The sequence below is a fragment of the Crassostrea angulata genome, chromosome 6 (assembly GCF_025612915.1).
Source record: "Crassostrea angulata isolate pt1a10 chromosome 6, ASM2561291v2, whole genome shotgun sequence".
Taxonomy (NCBI): domain Eukaryota; kingdom Metazoa; phylum Mollusca; class Bivalvia; order Ostreida; family Ostreidae; genus Magallana; species Magallana angulata.
In genome coordinates this window covers 8,122,204-8,143,456 of record NC_069116.1, presented here as the reverse complement: position 1 = coordinate 8,143,456, position 21,253 = coordinate 8,122,204, and the positions used below count along the sequence as shown (strand labels likewise).

General features: G+C 35.5%; 1 protein-coding gene across 1 annotated transcript in view; it reads right to left on the bottom strand.

The window, feature by feature from the left end:
• Nucleotides 1-9,208: 9,208 nt before the first annotated feature.
• Nucleotides 9,209-21,253, bottom strand: part of LOC128188348 (FACT complex subunit SPT16-like) — a 16,483-nt gene continuing 4,438 nt past the window's right edge. Inside the window, exons 2-25 of the mRNA XM_052859334.1 lie at nucleotides 20,873-20,968; nucleotides 19,693-19,851; nucleotides 19,505-19,564; nucleotides 19,309-19,401; nucleotides 18,867-19,013; nucleotides 18,365-18,516; nucleotides 17,971-18,143; nucleotides 17,503-17,667; nucleotides 17,299-17,393; nucleotides 16,894-17,055; nucleotides 16,494-16,609; nucleotides 16,294-16,376; nucleotides 15,986-16,056; nucleotides 15,556-15,683; nucleotides 15,067-15,202; nucleotides 14,782-14,908; nucleotides 12,801-12,919; nucleotides 12,359-12,484; nucleotides 11,672-11,860; nucleotides 11,250-11,419; nucleotides 10,909-11,038; nucleotides 10,473-10,608; nucleotides 10,000-10,068; nucleotides 9,209-9,796 (exon numbers count right to left, since the gene is read on the bottom strand). Of these exons, the coding sequence (XP_052715294.1) occupies nucleotides 9,546-9,796; nucleotides 10,000-10,068; nucleotides 10,473-10,608; nucleotides 10,909-11,038; nucleotides 11,250-11,419; nucleotides 11,672-11,860; nucleotides 12,359-12,484; nucleotides 12,801-12,919; nucleotides 14,782-14,908; nucleotides 15,067-15,202; nucleotides 15,556-15,683; nucleotides 15,986-16,056; nucleotides 16,294-16,376; nucleotides 16,494-16,609; nucleotides 16,894-17,055; nucleotides 17,299-17,393; nucleotides 17,503-17,667; nucleotides 17,971-18,143; nucleotides 18,365-18,516; nucleotides 18,867-19,013; nucleotides 19,309-19,401; nucleotides 19,505-19,564; nucleotides 19,693-19,851; nucleotides 20,873-20,968 (3,153 nt within the window). The 3' untranslated portion in view covers nucleotides 9,209-9,545. The remainder of the gene's footprint in view (nucleotides 9,797-9,999; nucleotides 10,069-10,472; nucleotides 10,609-10,908; nucleotides 11,039-11,249; nucleotides 11,420-11,671; nucleotides 11,861-12,358; nucleotides 12,485-12,800; nucleotides 12,920-14,781; nucleotides 14,909-15,066; nucleotides 15,203-15,555; nucleotides 15,684-15,985; nucleotides 16,057-16,293; nucleotides 16,377-16,493; nucleotides 16,610-16,893; nucleotides 17,056-17,298; nucleotides 17,394-17,502; nucleotides 17,668-17,970; nucleotides 18,144-18,364; nucleotides 18,517-18,866; nucleotides 19,014-19,308; nucleotides 19,402-19,504; nucleotides 19,565-19,692; nucleotides 19,852-20,872; nucleotides 20,969-21,253) is intronic.

The window sequence follows — 21,253 nt, the reverse complement described above, 5'->3', positions numbered from 1 at the left end:
GTGGCGGCATTGCAGAAAAATAAAAACCTGCGTTTCATACGAGCTGTGAATTTCGAAGCATTGCATATTTTTCTGTAATGCCCGATTCCTTCACCGTTATACCGCATATAACACCAAAAAAGCATTTTATTTATTATATACATTGTATCTGAAAATTGTCAGATAAGTTATTATAATTATAAAAAGACCGGACACGTTAAATTCGGTTTATTCTTTGTTTGTGTGGCTTAATGTTCAGAGAGTTACGAATTACATTCCCACAAACTCGGTGTTACTATTCACGTTTATATGTCCGTATAACGGGAGACGGATAGCCTTGGAGCCCGTTAAGTTATTTCTAACCATGCGTATAAAGAAACAAGTTGATTCCATCGCAAACGTTGTAAGTGAATCGATATTCATCATTAAGTTCCTACTCTTTTGTACGTTCATTGTCTTCAGTACCCGTGTAGCAACCTCTAATGATACAGTGTCCACTAATGATATATAGTTGCATTAGTGATCAGACTTCTGACCGCAAGTGATATAATTGTATCATTAACGAACTACCTAGCCGACCACGTATGATACAATTTCAAAATTACATTGTATATCATTAAAGGTCAAAATTCATGTCCACCAAAGATATAAAAAAAAAAACGTAATATAATTAAGACGGCTGCTACATGCCCGTCCTCGCACGATTACAGGTGTACATGAACTTTACAAAACTCCTTAGTAAGCTGCTGTGATCTCTTATGTCATGAAAATATCAAGTGATGAAAAAATTCTTACCAAATTATGCAAACACCAAACAGTCAACTAGAAAAATGGGATGTTTTGTAATTTATTTTTTTTTAGGGGGGGGGGGGGGGTAATTTCCGTTATGCATTTTAAACTTCTGGTTTCGGTTCTGTTAGGATTCCCTCTGATAATGGGTTCAAGGCATGCTATGTAAGAAGACAGGAAATACTTGTTAATTAATTTTTCGGGGGGGGGGGGGGGTGGGACTCAGCAACAAGATTACGTTAACTAATGTAGCTTCCCCAGTCACTGCATTGATCTATATATATATGTATAAATATGTAACGTGTAAAACACACGAACGTACACATGGTCTGGTATGTATTAACATTTGCCCTTTACTATTTATCAAACTAAAGTTAAACATTCCACACAAATTATTTTAAAAAACATGTTCTAAAAATTAACGAATTTAAGATTTAACTATCAGTATTGATTTTCATTTTATATAGTTGACCTGTATATATCGAGAACAAGTAAGTAAAACATAGGTTTTTTTCCTCATGACACATTCCAGGAAGTTAAAATGGAGACAAATTGAGTATCAACTTCTTCAGGGAAAAAGTGAGGAAAAAGTCATTATTTCTTGCGCATTCACATTTATATTTCTGTATTATTACTACAAACCCCTTATTAAGCAGCCTTCGATGTGTTACACAATTCCATCAGTCTGAGAAGATGAAATCTATATAGCCAGCTTGTGGCTACAGTGTGAACTCATTACCTCGTCTCCTGTGTATAGGGAGCGTCGCTATAACTTGTAAATCACGAGACTATATATGACGTACGATATATCATTTCGTCGTTCAGATGAAAGAAACTAGACAACATTATTTTCAGAGGAGAAAAACAAACTGTGAATGGTTGAAATCTGTCAGAGACTAGACCAGGTATCTGTCAAGTACAAAATGTGATTTATTCAAGAAATAAACAACGTTATTTAGTGAACATGGCGTTATGAATAGCAATTGCTCTGTTTGCATATTCCATGATGCGCGGAATATTTGCATGTGAATGTGAATTAAAATGATACATTACAGTCTGGTGTTTATTTTTTATGCAATAGTTAAAAGTCAAGATCTAGGCTAATACAGGGTATTGGCGAGTGGTAAAATGCAAATATAAGTAATAAACAACGATTATTTAGTGAACATGGCGTTATGAATAGCAACTGCTCTGCTGGCATATTTTCCAAGATGCGCTAGCGCGCATCATGGAATATACCAACAGAGCAATTGCTATTCATAACGCCATGTTCACTAAATAACGTTGTTTATTTCTTAAATAAAGATGAAATAAAAGCAACTATGCATACACACACTTAATTTATCTGTAGGAATTATGACTAAAATTTTATCAGGGTCAATTATTGAAACTGCTGAATATGAATTGCAAAAAAAAACACATCATAATATTTAAAAAATACACTAAAATCAATTATTTGGTTATAAAATAAAGTGATCCCGAAGTCGTAGAACAATATAACACCCTTCCTCTAGCCCCCCCCCCCCCCCCCCTCCTCAACCATCTAAACCCTAAAGTAACCAAACAGGACGCACTTTTGATGCAGAAACAACCAATAGTTGCAACATCGGGTCCAAGCACTTTGGTAATTTTAGGCAAGACGTGACCAATATAGCTTGACACACCAGGCAGTCTTTCGCTCCGCTAATTTAGAAAATTGGCCAATTCTGGATGCTATTCAATCCCAAATCTTTGATTGTTTCTCCTTGGAAGTTTCAAGACATTTGTGTGTATGATCTTATTATATTTGATCAGCTGTTTGTTTTTTACTTTGATTGAACACAATTGAATCACAGCGATCTTCCTTCAGACTAGTAAGTACATCATCTGGCGCGCATGGTTCAAAGCACCGAGCGGAATGGACATTTATGGAATTAATAAAGAAATAAAGATTTCATAAAGCATAATACTTACTACATAATCTGTTTAGCTACACGGTTATAGAGTGCATTTAATGTAAATGTTTGCCTAATATCGATGCCTGTAATTTACAAAGATGACGACCCGTAGATTTGTATGGGTATGTTGTGTTTTCTACAGCGCTCAATTAATTACGATTCTTTTTGTACGGAATTTACTTGGAGACTGAATTAAGCCCCTAAACTGGTCACTTATGCTGACGCAACTGCCGACACTATCAGACCCGACCCCCCCCCCTTTCTCGATGTACACATGCCTAAGCCCCTAGGCACCTAGCTACGGATTAAATTAAAAGTCCTAAAAAAATCTATGTTATTAAAAGCATGGATTAGAAACTACGGTGGCAAGATACGAGATTGCAATTGTTTTTGGTTTCCTCTTATTTGCCTTTAGAGAATGACTGTAAAGAAAGGTCTAAGTTCTGGAACAAAAGTTCCATGTTACAAATGATTATTAATGGCCCTTGCATCTGATGATAAGAATCTACATGTAAAGGGTAGTAAATGCATTTCATGGCACAACCGTTAATGCAGTTCTGTTGTTTTAAACATTTAACAACAATTTGTTTAAAGGTTTATAAGAACTGAATTGCCTCTAAACTGTGCCTCTTTTAGACATTATTTGCAGTGGTAGCTTGCTAATGTGGCAATGGGCGAACTTTTTCAATGAAGGAACTATCTATGTATGTTTTATGGATAATAAAAATGACAACCAAACATACGCTTACAATCATTCAACAAAATCCAAAACCACCAAACGACAGTAGTCCGTCTCAGCCTCTGTCTGTGACTTATCCTTGTCATTTGGATTTAAGGAGGCTTAAAGTGTTCAACACAATTCAAAATCAGCGAGAACCAGTTTTTCTTCTGATTACAATTTAAATCAAAGTACTGAAGTACTAACGGGAGTTGATTTATCGATTATTATTTAACATAAAATCACCGATGTGTTATTTTGCATGGCAAGTAGTTTCCAATCTGTATTAGAATTACGCACATTTTATAATATTAATTCTCAGACTTTTTCGACAAGAATATCGGGAAAACCCAATACGAATCATGTTGTGCACCGGTAATATTCAAAGATAGAATTAATTCCATCAAACTATGTATCAGTAATCGAAATATTTCTGAAAATTGTAACTATCCAAGCAATATTAAACTCTAATTTAATCTCGAGATTTACGGAGGCAGCAAAGCGTCTGGTTGAATGAGACTGTAATGAACTCTGGCGTAGGAATACATGCGACTACAAAAAAAATCTTAATTGTTTGTACTATTTAAAATCAGACTATTTTCAAGGTATTTATTATAAGTCTTTTGAAAAACAATGCTTTAGCATACATTTCAGCGAATCTATCGATTATTTTCAAGACTTAAGTCTTGTCCGCGGTGATGATTTGTGCTTAGGTCCAAACACTGTTTCACTTTCGGTTTGCCAAAGTAACTGCATAGGAGAGTTGAATAAAATCAACACCCAAAAAAGAACTCTCCTAAACAGACCATATATCGGTTATGTTTGTAAAAAAGATAATTTTCATTTAAGAAATTAAAAATCAGCAATCTTCAAAGATCAACAATTTTTTTATACTGTCTGAATCCTATTGCCCTACGCGTATGTCAAAACTGTATGTTCCTATTATTCCATTCAGGCGCTCCAATAAATTTCTACAACAGCAGCTGGAAGATCACTTTGTTACGAGGCCACAGGTCTTTCTCACAATGTAAAGAAAATTGACAATTATAAAAGAATAAAAATAAAGAAGAGGCCCACAGGCCTTGACGGTCACCGTAGTACCATAGCACGTAGATGGACCTGTCAGGGAGTCTCATGCTTGCATTTTAAAGTATTAAGGGACATCTGTCTGTATTAATGTTGATAATTAAACAATAAATTGCTTTTTTGGGGATTCATTCGGGATATGAAGGTAGCAACATTGCAGAAAAAATACATAACCCACGTTTACATCTTTATTTTAACTAATTAATAAATTGATTATGAAAAGTTAGTAAAATTCACTAAACTACTGTTAATGTACGTAAGTACGTTAGCTAAAAGAAACAGCCAAATCGTATCCTGTGACATCACCATGATTATTTCGTGCAGTCCGTGATTTTTCTTAGGTCGCTGTTGACTTCGACCAATCGATAAACAGGGCGTGTCAATTTTAGCCCTGTCAATTTCTTGTCAGTTTCAGCCGTTGTAGATTTCGACCAATCGATAAACGGGGCGTGTAGATTTCAGTCTGGCTGTTTCTATAGAGCTATGAATTTACCATAAGTTTCCGTAAGAAATAGAGGAAATAATACTTGGTAGATGTAAATATAAGTACATCAAATCAAAATACATCGACCAGTTTAGAATTTTAGAATTAAAAATATATGAACAAAAATATGTTGTTTTTCTATTTCATTTGAAATAAAACATAGATATATAAATGTAGAGGTTCATGAATTATATACGACATACAAAGCTATTTACAAAAATCACGGACTGCACAATATAATTATGCTGATGTCAGACTCAAATGACTTGGTTGGCTGCTTCTTTTAGCTAACGTACTGATGTACATTAACAGTAATTTAGTAAATTTTACCTACTTTTTACAATCAATTTATGAATTTATCAAAAGAAAGATGTATCCTTGTGTGCCCATATTTCGACAGTCTTAGTAGATAGGTTTTCTTTACAAATGAAATGAGCAATAATTTAAAAATCGAAGCAGTTTATCATAAATGCCAATCATTGCTTGCTTTATCAACATTAACCTTTTTCACATTTCGTTACTTCCATTTACAAAGTATAAATTCATCAACAAAATAACGGGTGTTGTCACTACTTAAATTAGATTCGACGATTTAACTAAAATAAAGTTTGTCCTAAGTTATTGCTTCCTTCACTTTTTGATGATTTTTAATAAAAATACACATACCTGTGAAGTACAGTTGAAATTAATGAAATGGAAAATATCTAAGACATCTTCATTGTAATATTATCCCTTTTCACTCATAAAAGTTTACAGGAACAAAAAGAAATTTCTTACGGAGATTTATAATGGGAAATATTTACATCTTTCTCCATTCGGAAGTTCTCGGGACACCTCGCGCAATTTTTAAACGTTATCATCTATCAGTTAAATTTATCTTCACAATATTGTTTGTCCTGCATAGAGCTCATCGTTTTTTGGTAGTACAATGATTTATATCACATTTTCATTCCTTAAAATAAAATCAATTCTACTTTTCGGAGTGCCATCTCCGTCGCACCATGATAAACCTTGAGGTCCCGATTTTCCACCGGAAACCCACCAGTCATTCAGAGTAAAGAATCTGATATTTTCTTCCAGAATTTTAGCGCTTTTATAAATCTGTTTACTATCTAACTGCTTTATTAATAAGTTGACATTCTAGTTTGATTAAAACCATTCTCCTTCTTACTCTGACGAGAGTAAGGAGAAGGTGTGGTTTAATTTAATCAGACTGGTGACACCCTAACTATACAGAGAATCGGAAAAACAATGAATTTTGGTGCCAAATCATCGAGAATTGTAAATAAATTCACATTCGTTAACAAAGTGTGTCGCTTGAAGACATATAATATCAAATTTTAAGTCCTTTAACTATTCAAAAAGTTTGTCGTTTTTCCTTTTATTTTCATCATTTTCCTGGGCCGAAAGGAACTGTGTCTTTGGTATCAAGACTAGTGCCCCAGTAGAAATCAACTGTTGACATGACAAAAATTTACTGTTGTTAGACGTTTCCAGTTTTTAACGCAAGAAGGAGCACCTTCTCAGCTTTTGTGTATGAAGTTTCTTCAAGTCCTAGCTTTTGGTCGTTCCATCCCTCCGGGTCCTTTACGATATTTCCCACCTTTTTGGCCTGTAGACCTCTCGGGGCACTTCTCTCCTTCTAGGCTGCATCTTAATTCCCTGCACTCAAGGCTTGTCGACAGCTGCCGTTCACCAAATACTTTAATTTCTCAAGGTAAGAAATTCGAGATTGTGTTATCTTTTCCTTGGAAGCATACACGTTGACTGTTTTAACGCTGGCAACCATGAGTCTGCTTCATGGTCTGGCTCACGACAGACTATACTGGTATGTTTTAAAAAAATTTGGAAAGGTAAAACTAAAAGCCTCACCGGGATTCGAACTCATGACTTACAAAATAGTAACTTGCGTTCTAACCCATTCACCTCTGCGTACGTGTTCGGAATGTTTTTTTGTCGTTGCTAAGTATATAATAAATCCAGAGGTGCTCGAATGAAAGTTCACGAGACTCCCCCGAGATTTACTCAGTTCCTGTGAAATTTTGAGCGGAAGTATAAGTGTTCGAATAATATTCTCAAAATACGTAAGTACTGGTCGTTTTTCATATCATACCCTACTTTGATTTATGTTAAAATATGAAAATCTGTTAAGAAATATGTCTACTGTCATCTAACGGTTATTTAAACAAAACAATGATATTCAGAAAAGAGCTATCGTTTGTGTTAAACCACTCTACACGTGATTGAAAATATTAACATTGTGTTGCTTAATAAAATCAGTTAGTTTGATGCTTTTGATGTCCAATACCATGCTTTTTAAAAACAGAATTGGTGTTTGTTTTGTATAAAAACTTAGTATATCAAGTCATTTTCAAGGAACATTCTGCATAAAATAGTATAGTCTATTTCGCTATAGATGCTATTACTAGGTCAGACGCAAAATTAACCCTATGGGGGGATCACTTCTAAGCATGTTAATTGTTGCAACAGTAGAAAAAATCCAACATTTTCCATAATCACTTTTATTTCTAGAAATCATTTATCCATCAATTAATAAAGATAAAGTTTAAAAACAATAAACGTCTTGATTTTATATTTGATGACAAGTACCTAGATTCAAGGAAATAGATTATAAACACCAGGCATGATTTTTACTGCGAAACTGAAAGGATCAAATAAAACCACGTGGTCTAAATTTAAATGACAATAACATTCGCAGGGCTGCCATTGTGCTACGCTATAAGGTCACTATATCGGGAAAGAAAACATCTATAAAATTATGCGCTATTTATTATTTATTTCAATATGAAGTACTTCACAAAATCACTAAACCACCTTAAGCTTCATTTTGGAGTCCAACCCTAATGTTCAACAACGGCAGTAAGTTACCACGGTAACTCAAATACCCATTCAGCAATAAGTTACTAGAGTAACTCAAATACCCATTCAGCAATAAGTTACTAGAGTTACTCAAATACCCAATCAGCAATAAGTTACTAGAGTTACTCAAATACCCAATCAGCAATAAGTTACTAGAGTTACTCAAATACCCATTCAGCAATAAGTTACTAGAGTTACTCAAATACCCATTCAGCAATAAGTTACTAGAGTAACTCAAATACCCATTCAGCAATAAGTTACCAGAGTAACTCAAATACCCATTCAGCAATAAGTTACCAGAGTAACTCGAATACCCATTCAGCAATAAGTTACCAGAGTAACTCAAATACCCAATCAGCAATAAGTTACTAGAGTTACTCAAATACCCATTCAGCAATAAGTTACCAGTGTAACTCGAATACCCGTTCAGCAATAAGTTACCAGAGTAACTCAAATACCCATTCAGCAATAAGTTACCAGAGTAACTCAAATACCCGTTCAGCAATAAGTTACCAGAGTAACTCAAATACCCAATCAGCAATAAGTTACTAGAGTTACTCAAATACCCATTCAGCAATAAGTTACCAGTGTAACTCGAATACCCGTTCAGCAATAAGTTACCAGAGTAACTCAAATACCCATTCAGCAATAACTTACCAGAGTAACTCAAATACCCGTTCACTACTCGTATTTGACTATCTTCATTACCCCCCTTTCCATATAAAAACCTGAATCCCTGCCCAATGAATTTCACAGAAAAGGACATTATGGACATAATTACAATGCATTTAGTTGATCTCCAATGACTTTGAAAGTACACAAGAAAATATAATATTTCATCCATTTCACTGTGGCCAAATTGGCCCCATCCACGAGCCTGAACCCCACACAATGCATCATGAATTACACAATATAGAATGAGGGCTTCATTCAATTTATTTTCCTCCGTTGTGGAAGACTAAGTAGGAAAGATTTTTTCGGATTGAATACATTTTCATTATTTGGCCATATCAACCCTACTTAAGGGCCTGGACCACTGACCCAGGGGCCATGATTTTCACAATTTGGATAGAGAGCTTCATGGACATCTTTTTTTTTCTACAAGTGTACTGTAAAATAATTTTTTAACATTTTGTCAGTTTGCATATTTGGCCCTGCCAATGAGGTCAGAAATTTCAAAATTTCGATTTCTCTTTTTCTAGACATGCTGGACACCAAAAAGATAACAACTGGCCTTGTAGTTTTAAAGAGGGAGTTAAAGATGTAGAATTGCATGGCGACCAACAACGACAAATAAATTTTGTCACATGAGTGACCCAGGTGATCTAAAAACTGTTATCTTTGCTTCAAACTAAAACTCATTTATTCACAATTAAACATGTACTTGTAGTTTCAGCTCACTATACAACTGTATTTTTACACAATTGGGTACAGTGTACAATTAACACATACATTGATAATAAAAGTAAATAAACATTTCTCATGTTATGTTTAACTCTTTAGTCTTGCATTATACAAAACAGTATTTTGTTTTCTTGACACATAGATGACACAATAAAGAAAGTGTTTGTTCTCCAAGAAACACAACAATAACACCATGAAAAATCCCTTCAGCACTATCTGTGTAATCTGTAGCATATCTACTCCCTCCCATGGTCCTCTCCGGCCAACTTTACCTCTTCCTCTTCTTTTCCTTGTGTCTGTCTCCGCTGTCTTCCCTCTTCCGTTTGTGGTCCGACTTGTGAGGCGACTTATGGGACGACTTGTGTGATGACTTGTGAGGCGATTTATGAGGTGACTTGTGTGAGGACTTGTGCCTCGATGAGGAGGATGAGGAGTGGTGCTTGTGGCGTGAGGAGGACGAGGGAGCCGGGGGCTTGTGTTTACTCCCCTCCATTTCATCATAGAGGGTCTCAGCATCAGCTGAAAAAGTAGAGAAAGATTAAAACTTTCACACTGGACAAGAACTCCTCATAGATGTAGTCCTCTCTAAACAATTATCGCACAAGATAACTTCTTATGTTACTTCATCCCTCAAACAACATAACGTTCAGAGATAATCATTTACAGATGTTTAGATTAAGAAATAACAGGAACAGTGAGTTGCCAGAAACACAGTGACAAACCTCGCCGAGCTTCCTCCTCCAGTTCATCCCAATCTTTTCCACTTTCCTCACTGGACCCCAGCTCTTCCTCTGTAATTCATACCATTATTCATGTAAATAATAAACAATGACAGAAACATGTCCATGTACCACTTCACAATCTGCTCGCAATTAAATGCTAAAGAATGAAATTTATACAAAAGTTTAAATGCTCATTCATCATTGCATTATTAATTTTTACCTTAACAATGCCTGGCTGTAAAAATATCAACTACAAGTTTCATCAACATCAAAACAAAATCATATACTCATGTGTTGGGCACCTGTTGCACACCTGTGAACATCAGGGCTTACCTGGGGTATATTGGTATCATTATCCTGACACACCAACAGGTGAAGTACACAACTATATATGAGCTTAAATAAGGAGTTTAATTTCCCTAATAACTCAACAAATACAGGTACATCTGTATACCTGTGCCACTTTGACTTACCTGAGGAGTCCTCAGCCTCTCCTGACCAATCACTCTCCTCGCTGTAATCCTCACTTGAGTCTCCCTCCTCACTGTCAATGTCAGTGGGAGTGTACGCCTCATCATCTTCATCATCATCGTCATCTTCGCCCTCATCCTGAGAATCAATCAACATGTCCACTCTGTTATTCGAACTCATTACAGTGTACAGTGGGCATATACAGTTAAAATCCTTGCTCAATTGCAGCACCAATAAAACAATTATCATTTTGCAGAATAACATTTGTAACAGCTGACAATTTGATATTTATTCTTGAAGAAAATACAAGCCAAACTTAAAGTTACACAGAATAAGAGTAAAGTTCTTTGATGGGGTACTGTTTTCAGTGGGTCAGCGAAGTAACTCATCTACGTATTAAATTCATAAAATTTACTTTGTACACCATGCATGACTTACAGCACTCTCCGGCTCCAAGAATGACCATCCTCCATTGTCAAAAAAGCCCTCTGGGTCGTCAGTAATTGTCTTCATAATTTTGGCCCAGTTCAAGCTCTGAATTCCCTCAGTGTAATGTACTTCACAGGAACTGCGTTAAAATAACAGAAGTTGATGAGGACGTCAACATTGAAACATTATGAACCGATTTCTAAATAGTGTACTAAAAATAAAGCCGATTACTAATCCCATGGTCCTTTTTCTAACTCAGCAAATGATTTCGATTGTTGAGAAAATCCACTTATCAGCAAAAGTAGTTAGTTAAGAATCTATGTTTTTGGCAATGAAGTCTTGACACTCACTTGAGCCAGTCTTTAACATGGTCCAACATGTTCATTGGTATGGAGTTGATCATAGCTGTTTTTTTGCTGTAGTCTTTGTATACAAACACCATGTCAAAGTTCTTCAGATGGAACTGTACACGCTCAAAGTGGATCAGTTCTACCTCGTCCAGAGACACCACAAACGGGGGCTGTAGTACAGAACGTACACCATTCATTTCTTATCTTTATGTGGAACATAGTTGAAAGTACAGAGTATATTATTGTAGATATCATAGCAAATATAAAACAATATGTAAAAATCTAACGTGAGCAACTTATTTTACAAAAAAATATAAAAGTCTTTCTTAAGTAAAAAAAACCCTCTTTTTAAAATATGAATAAGCCAAACTCTATCAGAAAATGTTGGTTTAATTTTGGACAATCAGAAGAAGACCATGTACCCATTCTGTGAGGTGGACCACACAGCCACTGGTGGGCTGCAGCAACACCGTACTTCTGAACGGGGCCCCGTAGAATCCCAGCTCTCTGAAGGGCGAGTCAAACTCCACCTCTCCCTTGGTGATGGCCTCAACCTTCTCACAGAATCCTTTGAAGGCAGCTTTCAGTTTTTGTCGCAGTTCTCTTTCAGCCTGTTCATTACATACAAGAGTGAAACATAAGACCAATCAAAAATTCATTAAAGAAGGCAATTATTTATAATTTAATTCTGGTTGTAACAATTTTTGATTGACAAAACTTTGTTTTGTATCGTATAAAGAATGTTGCCTACGTCACAGTCAAACTAGCGTCAAAATTGTATCAATCCGCCTAAAGTTATGTTCGAATTGTGTGCAATTTGATGTCATTTTAACGGTAAAAAAAACCTGTTTAAATCTAGAACTAGTTACAAAAAATTAAATTATTAGCAATGAATTCATTATTTATTAGTTTTATACAATATAAAATGGCCTTTATGCTTTTTTATAAACCCAATTTCGGTTTATAAAGCATAAACTGCCCAAACCATATAATAGAAGGGAAAGAATGTATATATAAATCATACAATATTTTGCCCTTAAGTACACCTAACAAGCAGTACATCGTATGAGCATTTTTGTATGAGCATTTGTCAGGAGACTACGCCTGACCTGTTCAGCATGCAGGTCGTCTCTGTCATGCATGTGCTGGTGTTTGCCGAGATCCGTCGTCACCTCTCCCACTTCTGTGTAGAACTGGACGTCTACATGTTTCTTCTTCCCAAACAAAATGGCATGCTAGAAACAAAAAACATACACAATAATAAACATTGGAAAAAATACCATTCATCCTACTCAAAACCTAGGACTCATTCAGAGCAAAAGATTCAAGGAATAGCACAAGTAATGTTTCAAATAAACAAATACTCTTTGATTACATTACAGGTAATATTCAGTTTATCTTTATACCGTTAATAATTACTGTTCAATAATTTGCAGTCAATATGATTTTTTTCTTTTTTTCCATGCAGATTCCATGCATTCTTATTTTCCAACCAGATCAGCATACAACTGAGACTCGGCTTTAGTCAATAAGTGTCTCGTGGATACAGACCTTGAGGTGAAAGTGGAGCAGAATGACCATCTCTCCGTCACACGGCTGGAAGAAGGCGTTCTTGATGTTGTTGTACAGAATGTCCACCTTGTCTCCACGGATGGAGGTGAAGCGGAAACCTGGTCAAATCAGACGAAATCACAGTCAATTTAAGTCACTCTAATCAATCCATGTTCACTTGAACTTAAATATACACATGTAGCATTCACAGAAAACATTTCTTTTACATTTGAGTTTAAAGACCAGCATACATTCTTTTGCCCGAAATGTTAAGAAACTGACCTAACATAATAATCACATATATTTATTCTATTGCCCAAAATATTTTCTAAACAACACAGAAATTGACTTAAAAGAAATAATCACATATATTAATTTATACTGACATAAATTCATATATACTTTTAGCATTCACAGAATACCTTTCTTTTACACTTGAGTTTAAAGATCATAAAAAATTCTTTTGCCCAAAACAACTCAGAAATACTTCAAGTAATACTGACATACATTAATTACTTCTTGGACATAAATATCAAGATAAAAATTGTCACAAAAAATGCAAGTGGAGTAAGTGCATGTATATAAGAATTTAATCAAGAGTTTAAACTTTTGACTTTGGGGGGGGGGGGGGGGGGGGGGGGGGGGGGGTGGGGGTAACTCTGATGTTATGAATGTTCAGACATGATCCAAGTAGCCTTATCACACTACAAGTATTGTGAAATCATTTGAATTCATTGTTGCTCAATTTTAAAAATATTTTTGGGGTACCCCAAACCAATTAATTTACAGCCCTAAAAATATATCATGATACACTTTCTGTATCAGCATTAGTATTTACAGGTAAATATCGGTATCTCGAACATGGGATATCTCGAATACCCCGGTTATGTCGAAGTCGGCCGCCGGTCCCGGCCGTTTTCCCTATATATATGATTTAAAAAACTACTGATATCTCGAATACGGTTATCTCGAATACCCCGCTTAAGTATGTTTACGGTCCCAATAACAAATTTTACCTGGGTTATCTCGAAGTGAAGTCAATTTTCCGGTCTGCTAATCGCACCCCGCATGTCGTGTCCTCGTTATTCACGCCCGCGGCAATTCACACCTTTTCTCAAGACTGATAGTCTATTAACTCCACGCTTAGCCAGTGCAGCTATCGATGACACGGTAATTGTTATAACAGCTTGGGTATATACTCCGGTGATTGATAAAACAAACAAGTTCACAGCTCCCAAAAGTAAGCACCCCTAACATTACCGATAATATGAATAATGATGCACGCTACTTATAAAGCAAACAAGTTCACGGTCACTCAATTACCAAATAGCGCAGCGTAAATTATCGTATAATCGATATCGATGCATGATCAAAGTGAACTTCTACTTAATGAATAATATACCAAAAATATATTTAATAACACAATCAAACAATTAACACATTTGTCTTTGGCAATAAAAGATGGTACAGAATTCTGTACATCATCAACAACATGTCTCAACACAGCAAAGACAAGCTCCCCACTCCCGGGCTGAAGCGCAAGCTAAAGACCCACACCATTGAAACAAAGTTTCAAAGTTAAAATAATTGTAACGTTTCATATAAATTCTTATTTAAGTGTATATGTGCAATGTCTATAAATGTCTATAAATAAAACATCGTTTCAATATTCCGTCTTTTTTTCCGTTCATACCGGTTCTCAAATTATAGTGCATATAAGGACTTCCTGTGTTAACATGTCAGGACAAAAACAAAAACGCTAATGGAGTCGAAGAATTTCGACTTCGGATACCTCGAACACCCGGATATCTCGAAGTTTTTCCATGGTCCCCCGAAGTTCGAGATATCGATATTTAACTGTATATGTATGTTTATGTTCTAACAAATCTCCAAAAATAGGCCACACAACATTTACATAATTGCAGAGGAAATGATGCAGGCAACTGAGGCAAGTATGGATATTGAAATAGACTCTACTAACCATTTGTGTGGGCTTCAAGGGTCCCTGAAATCCTCTTGGATACAATGTTTGGTCTGATGTAGAGATCTTTCAGCTTGGGGTTTCCTCTGTTGGGATTGATAATCAGGGTGTCTTGTTTCACAATGCCCTATAAATTCATGGAACATTCTCTTAACATCTAGATGCATTTCATTGTTCTAGCCAGATTAATTCCCCTTTTTTTGTTAATGTTAATTTGCTGGCCTAAATTGATTGTAACTGGATAGAAAAACCTCCCCTATACAGCAATCTGTTCACGCCTCATACCTCCTTCTCTCTTTCCTCTGCCTCGCGTGTCTTAAACTTTTTCTGTACTTCTTTGATCAGTCTGTACGCCGTGTTCAGATTGGAGGAAGGGGCCGAAATCTCACCAGGTTCCTTGGTGTTAGAACTTCTGTAGGTTCTGTTAAAGAAAAGAGTATTTGATTTGAGAAAAATATAATACTTTTTTTAACATGCACACTTTAACTGTATTGAATTCAAATAATTCTAAACTGTCAAAAGGATTCCAAGGCCTGACTAAAGATTTTTACCAGAAACTTTCATCATTTTTAGATTTTCATATTCATTGTCAAGCCAAGGTACCCATAATGTGAATAATACATCAACTATCATCAATACCGGTACATGCAGGAACATAATGATAGAAACAAGAAAATGAGGAGCCTCCTTTTTATCATGTATTTTTGAGCAACTTTCATTGCAACTTCTCCATAGAATTCCTTCCTTTTTTAAAATGATCTACAAAATATTTACATTTCCTTGACAAATGTGGCATCTGGTTGAGGGAAGCTGGTGCCCTCGTTCCTGCCCAGAGAGGAGCCCGGGTGGAAGAAGTTGATTCTGAGATACGTGTAGTCACCTTCAACGGACTGGCTGATGTTCTGGAGAAATACACAAGTGGTTAATATAGAGAAGTTAAATAGTGATAAAAGATAAATATTAAGAGGACTTTTACACATTTGTAACACACATGAACAAGAAAGTATCGAAAGTACAAGAAAATGCTGTGAACTTACCAAAAAAAATGTTAACTTTATAACATAATTTTAGTCCCAACCTATTCATTCCCATTTATTCCATTTTACAAAGTCTTACTTATAATTGAAGTTGATGATGCCAAATATTACAAAACTCAAGAAAAATCAAAAACAAAATACTGTAAAATTATGAATGTTTTACCTACCTTTATAGTTGCAATGTGAAAAGGTGCTGGTGTTCCAAATATTGGTAGAATAACTGTCTCATATTTTCTGTCTAAAAACAAGTTTTATATTGTAAAACACCAGCACTAGTATCTCTTGTATTGTAGACTAATGGATAACACTTAAAATGAGCAATGGAGCAAAATTAACATAGTCTATCATTTACAAACCAATGAATGGGAAATTAAAGGGAAAGTTGAATTATTTAGAAAATAAAATGGATTCTTTGAATATTCATGTACCATATATTAACACTTTGACTGTTGTTATTTTTGTTATCATTACTTACCCACATACAACTGTAAGTTACGAATCTCCTGTTCCTGGGGCATCTTTGATGAGTTTGAATATGACACAACTGACTTTCTTACTCTACAAAAGCATAAATAAAAACCCTTTGTATATATCTAAACAACATACATGTAGATTCAAGGTGACAAAAAAAAAGTATCAGCATGAAAACTGTCAATTGCCCTCAAGCATTCTTACTTCTTTTCTTCATTATCTCCTTTGAGTCCTTTCAATCTCTCTCGTGCATCTTCATTAATTTTGGTGGCCAATTCTTTCTGATGTTCATGTCGCTTCTCTTCTGCTGTCATTTCAGTCTGAAATTCATTAAAATGAACATACTTAAGGGTACAAAAGTTTAAGCGTGACAACACCATATAGGCACAAGAGAGATAACTCTTATTTCTCCTCAGATTTTATTTACAATTTTGCACAATAAACAAAATTTCTGTCTTTAGAATCCTTCTGCATGAAAAATTTGTTATGAGGATATACAAGCAGAACAAACTTTCACATTGAAGTAAAAAGGAGAAACATGTATCCTAGAACAGAGTACATAACCCTCATCAGAATCTCTCAATACTGCATGGAGCTATCTTACCCTGGTCCGGCTGTCGAGGACCGCATTCCTCGCTCCTCGCCCGAGGAGAACCGGCTCCTCTTCCTTCTCCTCCTCCTCTTCCACTTCGTCAGGGTCCTTCAGGAAGATACAGACATGCTTGATCTTTTTCTGTTTGGTCGTCAGCAAGGAGGCTGGAGCACCCTGGAATTTTAGTGTAACAACAGTGTTAATCTGATCGAACTATAATATAGGATACCCACCACACTGCCAAACTAAATACTCATATAACATAACATACAGTGCACAAGTCTTTCCTCTTGCAAATGTAAGAAAATAATCACAGTCACATAGAATTTATGTTTATTACAGACACAGTCAGAACTACATGTAGATTAACTCTCCCAAGTATTAAAGTCATAATAAACTATATCATAAAATACAAACCTCATTGACTAGGACTGTGTCCCCCAGGAAAAGAGCGTATTTCTTTCCATCATTCACTAGATCCCCAAATCCCACATTGATGTTGAAAGTCATTCCTTTAACATTTATAAAATAATGTTTTATCAAGTTGCATCTGTTAAAATCTCTTTTCCCCAACATGTGAAAATGATACACTAGAAAGCCATTGAAACGCTAGTTTCTCACCTTTCTTGGCTTTAGCTGTTGTCTTTGCTGAGATCAATAAGGACCCCTCCCTGAACTCAATGCCCATGGCAAACCCGAAGGACTTGGTCATCTTACTCTCCAGGTCTGAGCGCTGCTTCTTCACAAAGGAGACGATGCCCTCGTACACCTCGCTCAGCTTGGTCCCTACATACACCACAATGGTTATGTACAAACAAACTTATTTAATAACTACATGTATTCTAATATATTTTGTTTTATTAACAAAATTACTCAAAAAGATGCAAAGACAGACTTGTTGACAAAACCAAACCATCTTAATTGGGAAACCTATACAACTTAAAATTGTTTTTGAGGATTTTTTGTGATAAAATCACTAAACTAGAATAAGTAAAAGCAAGCTTTGATATTTCTACTTGAAGAAGACACCTGGAGCATTTTTCATTCAGATTATTTAATTCAGAACTAACCAGTTATTGCTGGTCTTACCATCCTGGAGCTTGTTCAGGATTTCTTCTTCCACTTTTAAGAGAAAGTCATAATCTTTCTGTTGTTTCTCAGAAGGGTCCACCATTAACGTTCTAACGATGTTGGCGCAATAAGACTTATATCTTACTCCGAGGGCACATATAATGGTCCCAAAGTCGAGGTTCGAGTCGTCACTGTAATACAAGGAGCTTCATCTGATTTTGTCCTTACATGCACATTTCTAAAGAGAATCTTTTATTTCATGTCAAAAACATTTCACAAATAAAGGTTCTTATTCTGTCATGCTTGCAACTTATAAATGACTTTATACCACAGACATAATACAGATAAGGAGATAATGTCCAGCAACATGTTACATCAACTATCTCTGTCTGCTCTGGAATCATTTCCTGACCTGACAGTGGAGAATTTGAGGCTGTATTTGCCCCCACTCTGTACGATGGCTGGGTAACACATGTCCAGCTGTCCAACATCCACTCCACCCACTATCTTCTTGTTCTGTAGGGCCTGCTCCACTCCATCTGCCAGCTTCGAGTGTTTCACTTTCTGTGGGAATAAACATTTTGTACTCCATCTCCAAATTTATACATCTCTCAATTTTTTTTCAATGCTAGATGTACATGCTTAACCAAGTACAGGAAACATGGAAATTTCCAGAATTAGCACTGCAAATTTTGCAAAAGCTAGATGATTTGCTAAATGAAAGACCTTACACTGTTTTCCTAAAAGTCAAAGAACTTTATTCATATCTCGTTATATCTCAAATATATTCCCTACACAAATGCAATGTTACATAAAATGCACAAAAAAGACCCCATAAAACTATCTACGGTTACAGTATACAATCAATCAAATTGACTTTACTAAATACACTCTTGCGTGCATTAATTCCCAACCTTTTCAGCATCAATAATCTCCATGATTTGTTCCCGTAGGTATTTGGAGAACACTTCACAGGTGACTGCTGAAGCTTTCTGCATTGTTTTGATTTCCGATTCTTCCTTTGGAGCCATTATGTAGGCCATGGTGGAGCTAACATCTACCTGTGAAGAAAAAAACAACCCACAGGTTCAAAGTTCATCAATACTGAAGTAGGTCAAGAGAGTAATTTACATGGAACTTTCTAGGTCACAAAAGATTAAGGAAGAAATTCTTTAATCATGAGCACGTCACTGGATTGGCAACAGATATTGCACAAGACAATACCAATTAACACCTTGTGGTTGAAAATGTCAACAGAAACTGTTTCACCTTTGTAGTTGCATAATCTTTACTGCTTTCAACAGTACACTACAATCACTTGCATATAAATCTAGCTGAGACAGAAATTGCCTTTACCTTCTGGAATGAAGCTGCTCCTAAAGCTGATCTCCAGCTCTCCATGAACTCGCCGGGGAACTTGTCTTTACTGAATTCTCCGATGGTCTTACCCTGTCACAGACACAAATTTATACGTACCATTACATAATTCAAGATTAACATTCTAGTCAAATTCATTCTATCGCTGTGTACATTGAAAACTGTAAAATGTTACCTTTTTGCTTGATTTAATTTCACTTATCAGCTTCTGGAAATTTTCTTTGTCTTTATCCCCCTGTGTAAAACAAAGAAAGCACTAACAGAAGAAATTCAACAAACACATACAAAGTACATAAAATGACAAGTAGATCATTATCACCAATCTGACATCATTAACTCACGAGGATACTTGGAATACCATACCTTGTTACGAGTCAACAGCTTGATCTGTGGTTGGTCGTTTTCTTTGGATGCCTCTAACTGCTTCAGAAAGTCAATCTTCTTTTTGCTGGCTAGAACAGAGATGCTCTTCTCACAGAAGACCATCACCGTGTCCGTCAACTCGTACCCAAACAGCCAGGTCTAGCGATTAACATGCACATCGTTAGTCATTTCATTTATACAGTGTACATTATAGAACAAGATCAAGAGAACATTTGGCTACATTGCTCACCTCAGCAACAATAACCAATAATAAAATCATTTGAAGGAGTCATATACAAAATATCTGGACAATGTAGATTCTACTAGAAAATAAATTCTCTCTAGATATTCTTTTGTTAAACATCAAGACACTTTTGAAACTGGATGAGTTAATGGTCAAATCACATATTGAGTATTGCAGTCCTCAAGAAGATCTTAAACAACCGTTCACATAAATATAAACCTAGATTAAAATTGGAACCACTTGTATGGCCCAAGAATTGTCCAAAGTCTTTGAAATTGAGAATACAAAAATGTCAAGATGCTTGTATATATTATAAGTAATATCACATATTACAACATTTGACCTTTGAGAATAATCAAATTTATTACCTACGTAAAAATTCCATCCCCGCCCCATTGTGGCCTTATCCTATCCTCAAGGATCATGATTTGAACAAACTTGAAACTTGAGCTTTCAGCTCAGGTGAGCTAAAAACCTCTATTTATATTTGGTTGACTGTTCCTTGTGATGATTAAAGGCCTTTACTAAGTCTTCATTTATTATAAATTGCCTTCAAGACGGGAAATCTAGTTCTACTTAAAGATTCATTCATTTCTTTATTATTTGTAATAAATTAAAGTCTGTTATATTTCTTTGTTTCTGAGGACTTGTGTGATAGAACAATGCGTGAAAAATTAACAAATTGAATGACAAGAACTAATAATTTTTTACATAGATAGGAGAGATCACTCCACATTAACACCTTGGCAATTCCTTGGAAAGAAAATAGATAGTGTGGACTATAACCATTTTTTTTTACTCAACTTGCTATATTACGCTTTTACTTTTAAGTAGCCTTATATGCTGTGAGATCAAATATATATAAAGAGCAAGGCATCAAAATTATTTGGATAACCAAGAGTTATGCCAGGTTTCCCAGATGTCTCTGACCAGTACCTGCAGGGCTGTAGACTTGGAATAAACAACTTCTTCGTCGATTCCAACCGACGTAACCAAAGCGTCCATCTGACCCAGAGCATCTCCAGATGATTTCTGTCATAAAACACATTTAAAAACAATTTAGAATGCAATTGTCTCAAACAAATTTCATGATTTTAACAGTGACAAGTTACTGAAGTTAGGGAAGATATCAAGAAATGAATAAAGAAGAATTGTTACAATATTCAGTGAAGGCATCAATTAAAATATCAAGCTAGCTGAATTTACCGAGATTACCTAGAATCGTTGTTGCCTATTCGTGACTTTACAAGTTTTGAGTTGATTTTAGAGAGCATGCTAGTATTAATTAAATTTTTAATCCCTGGACTTTAAAGTTAA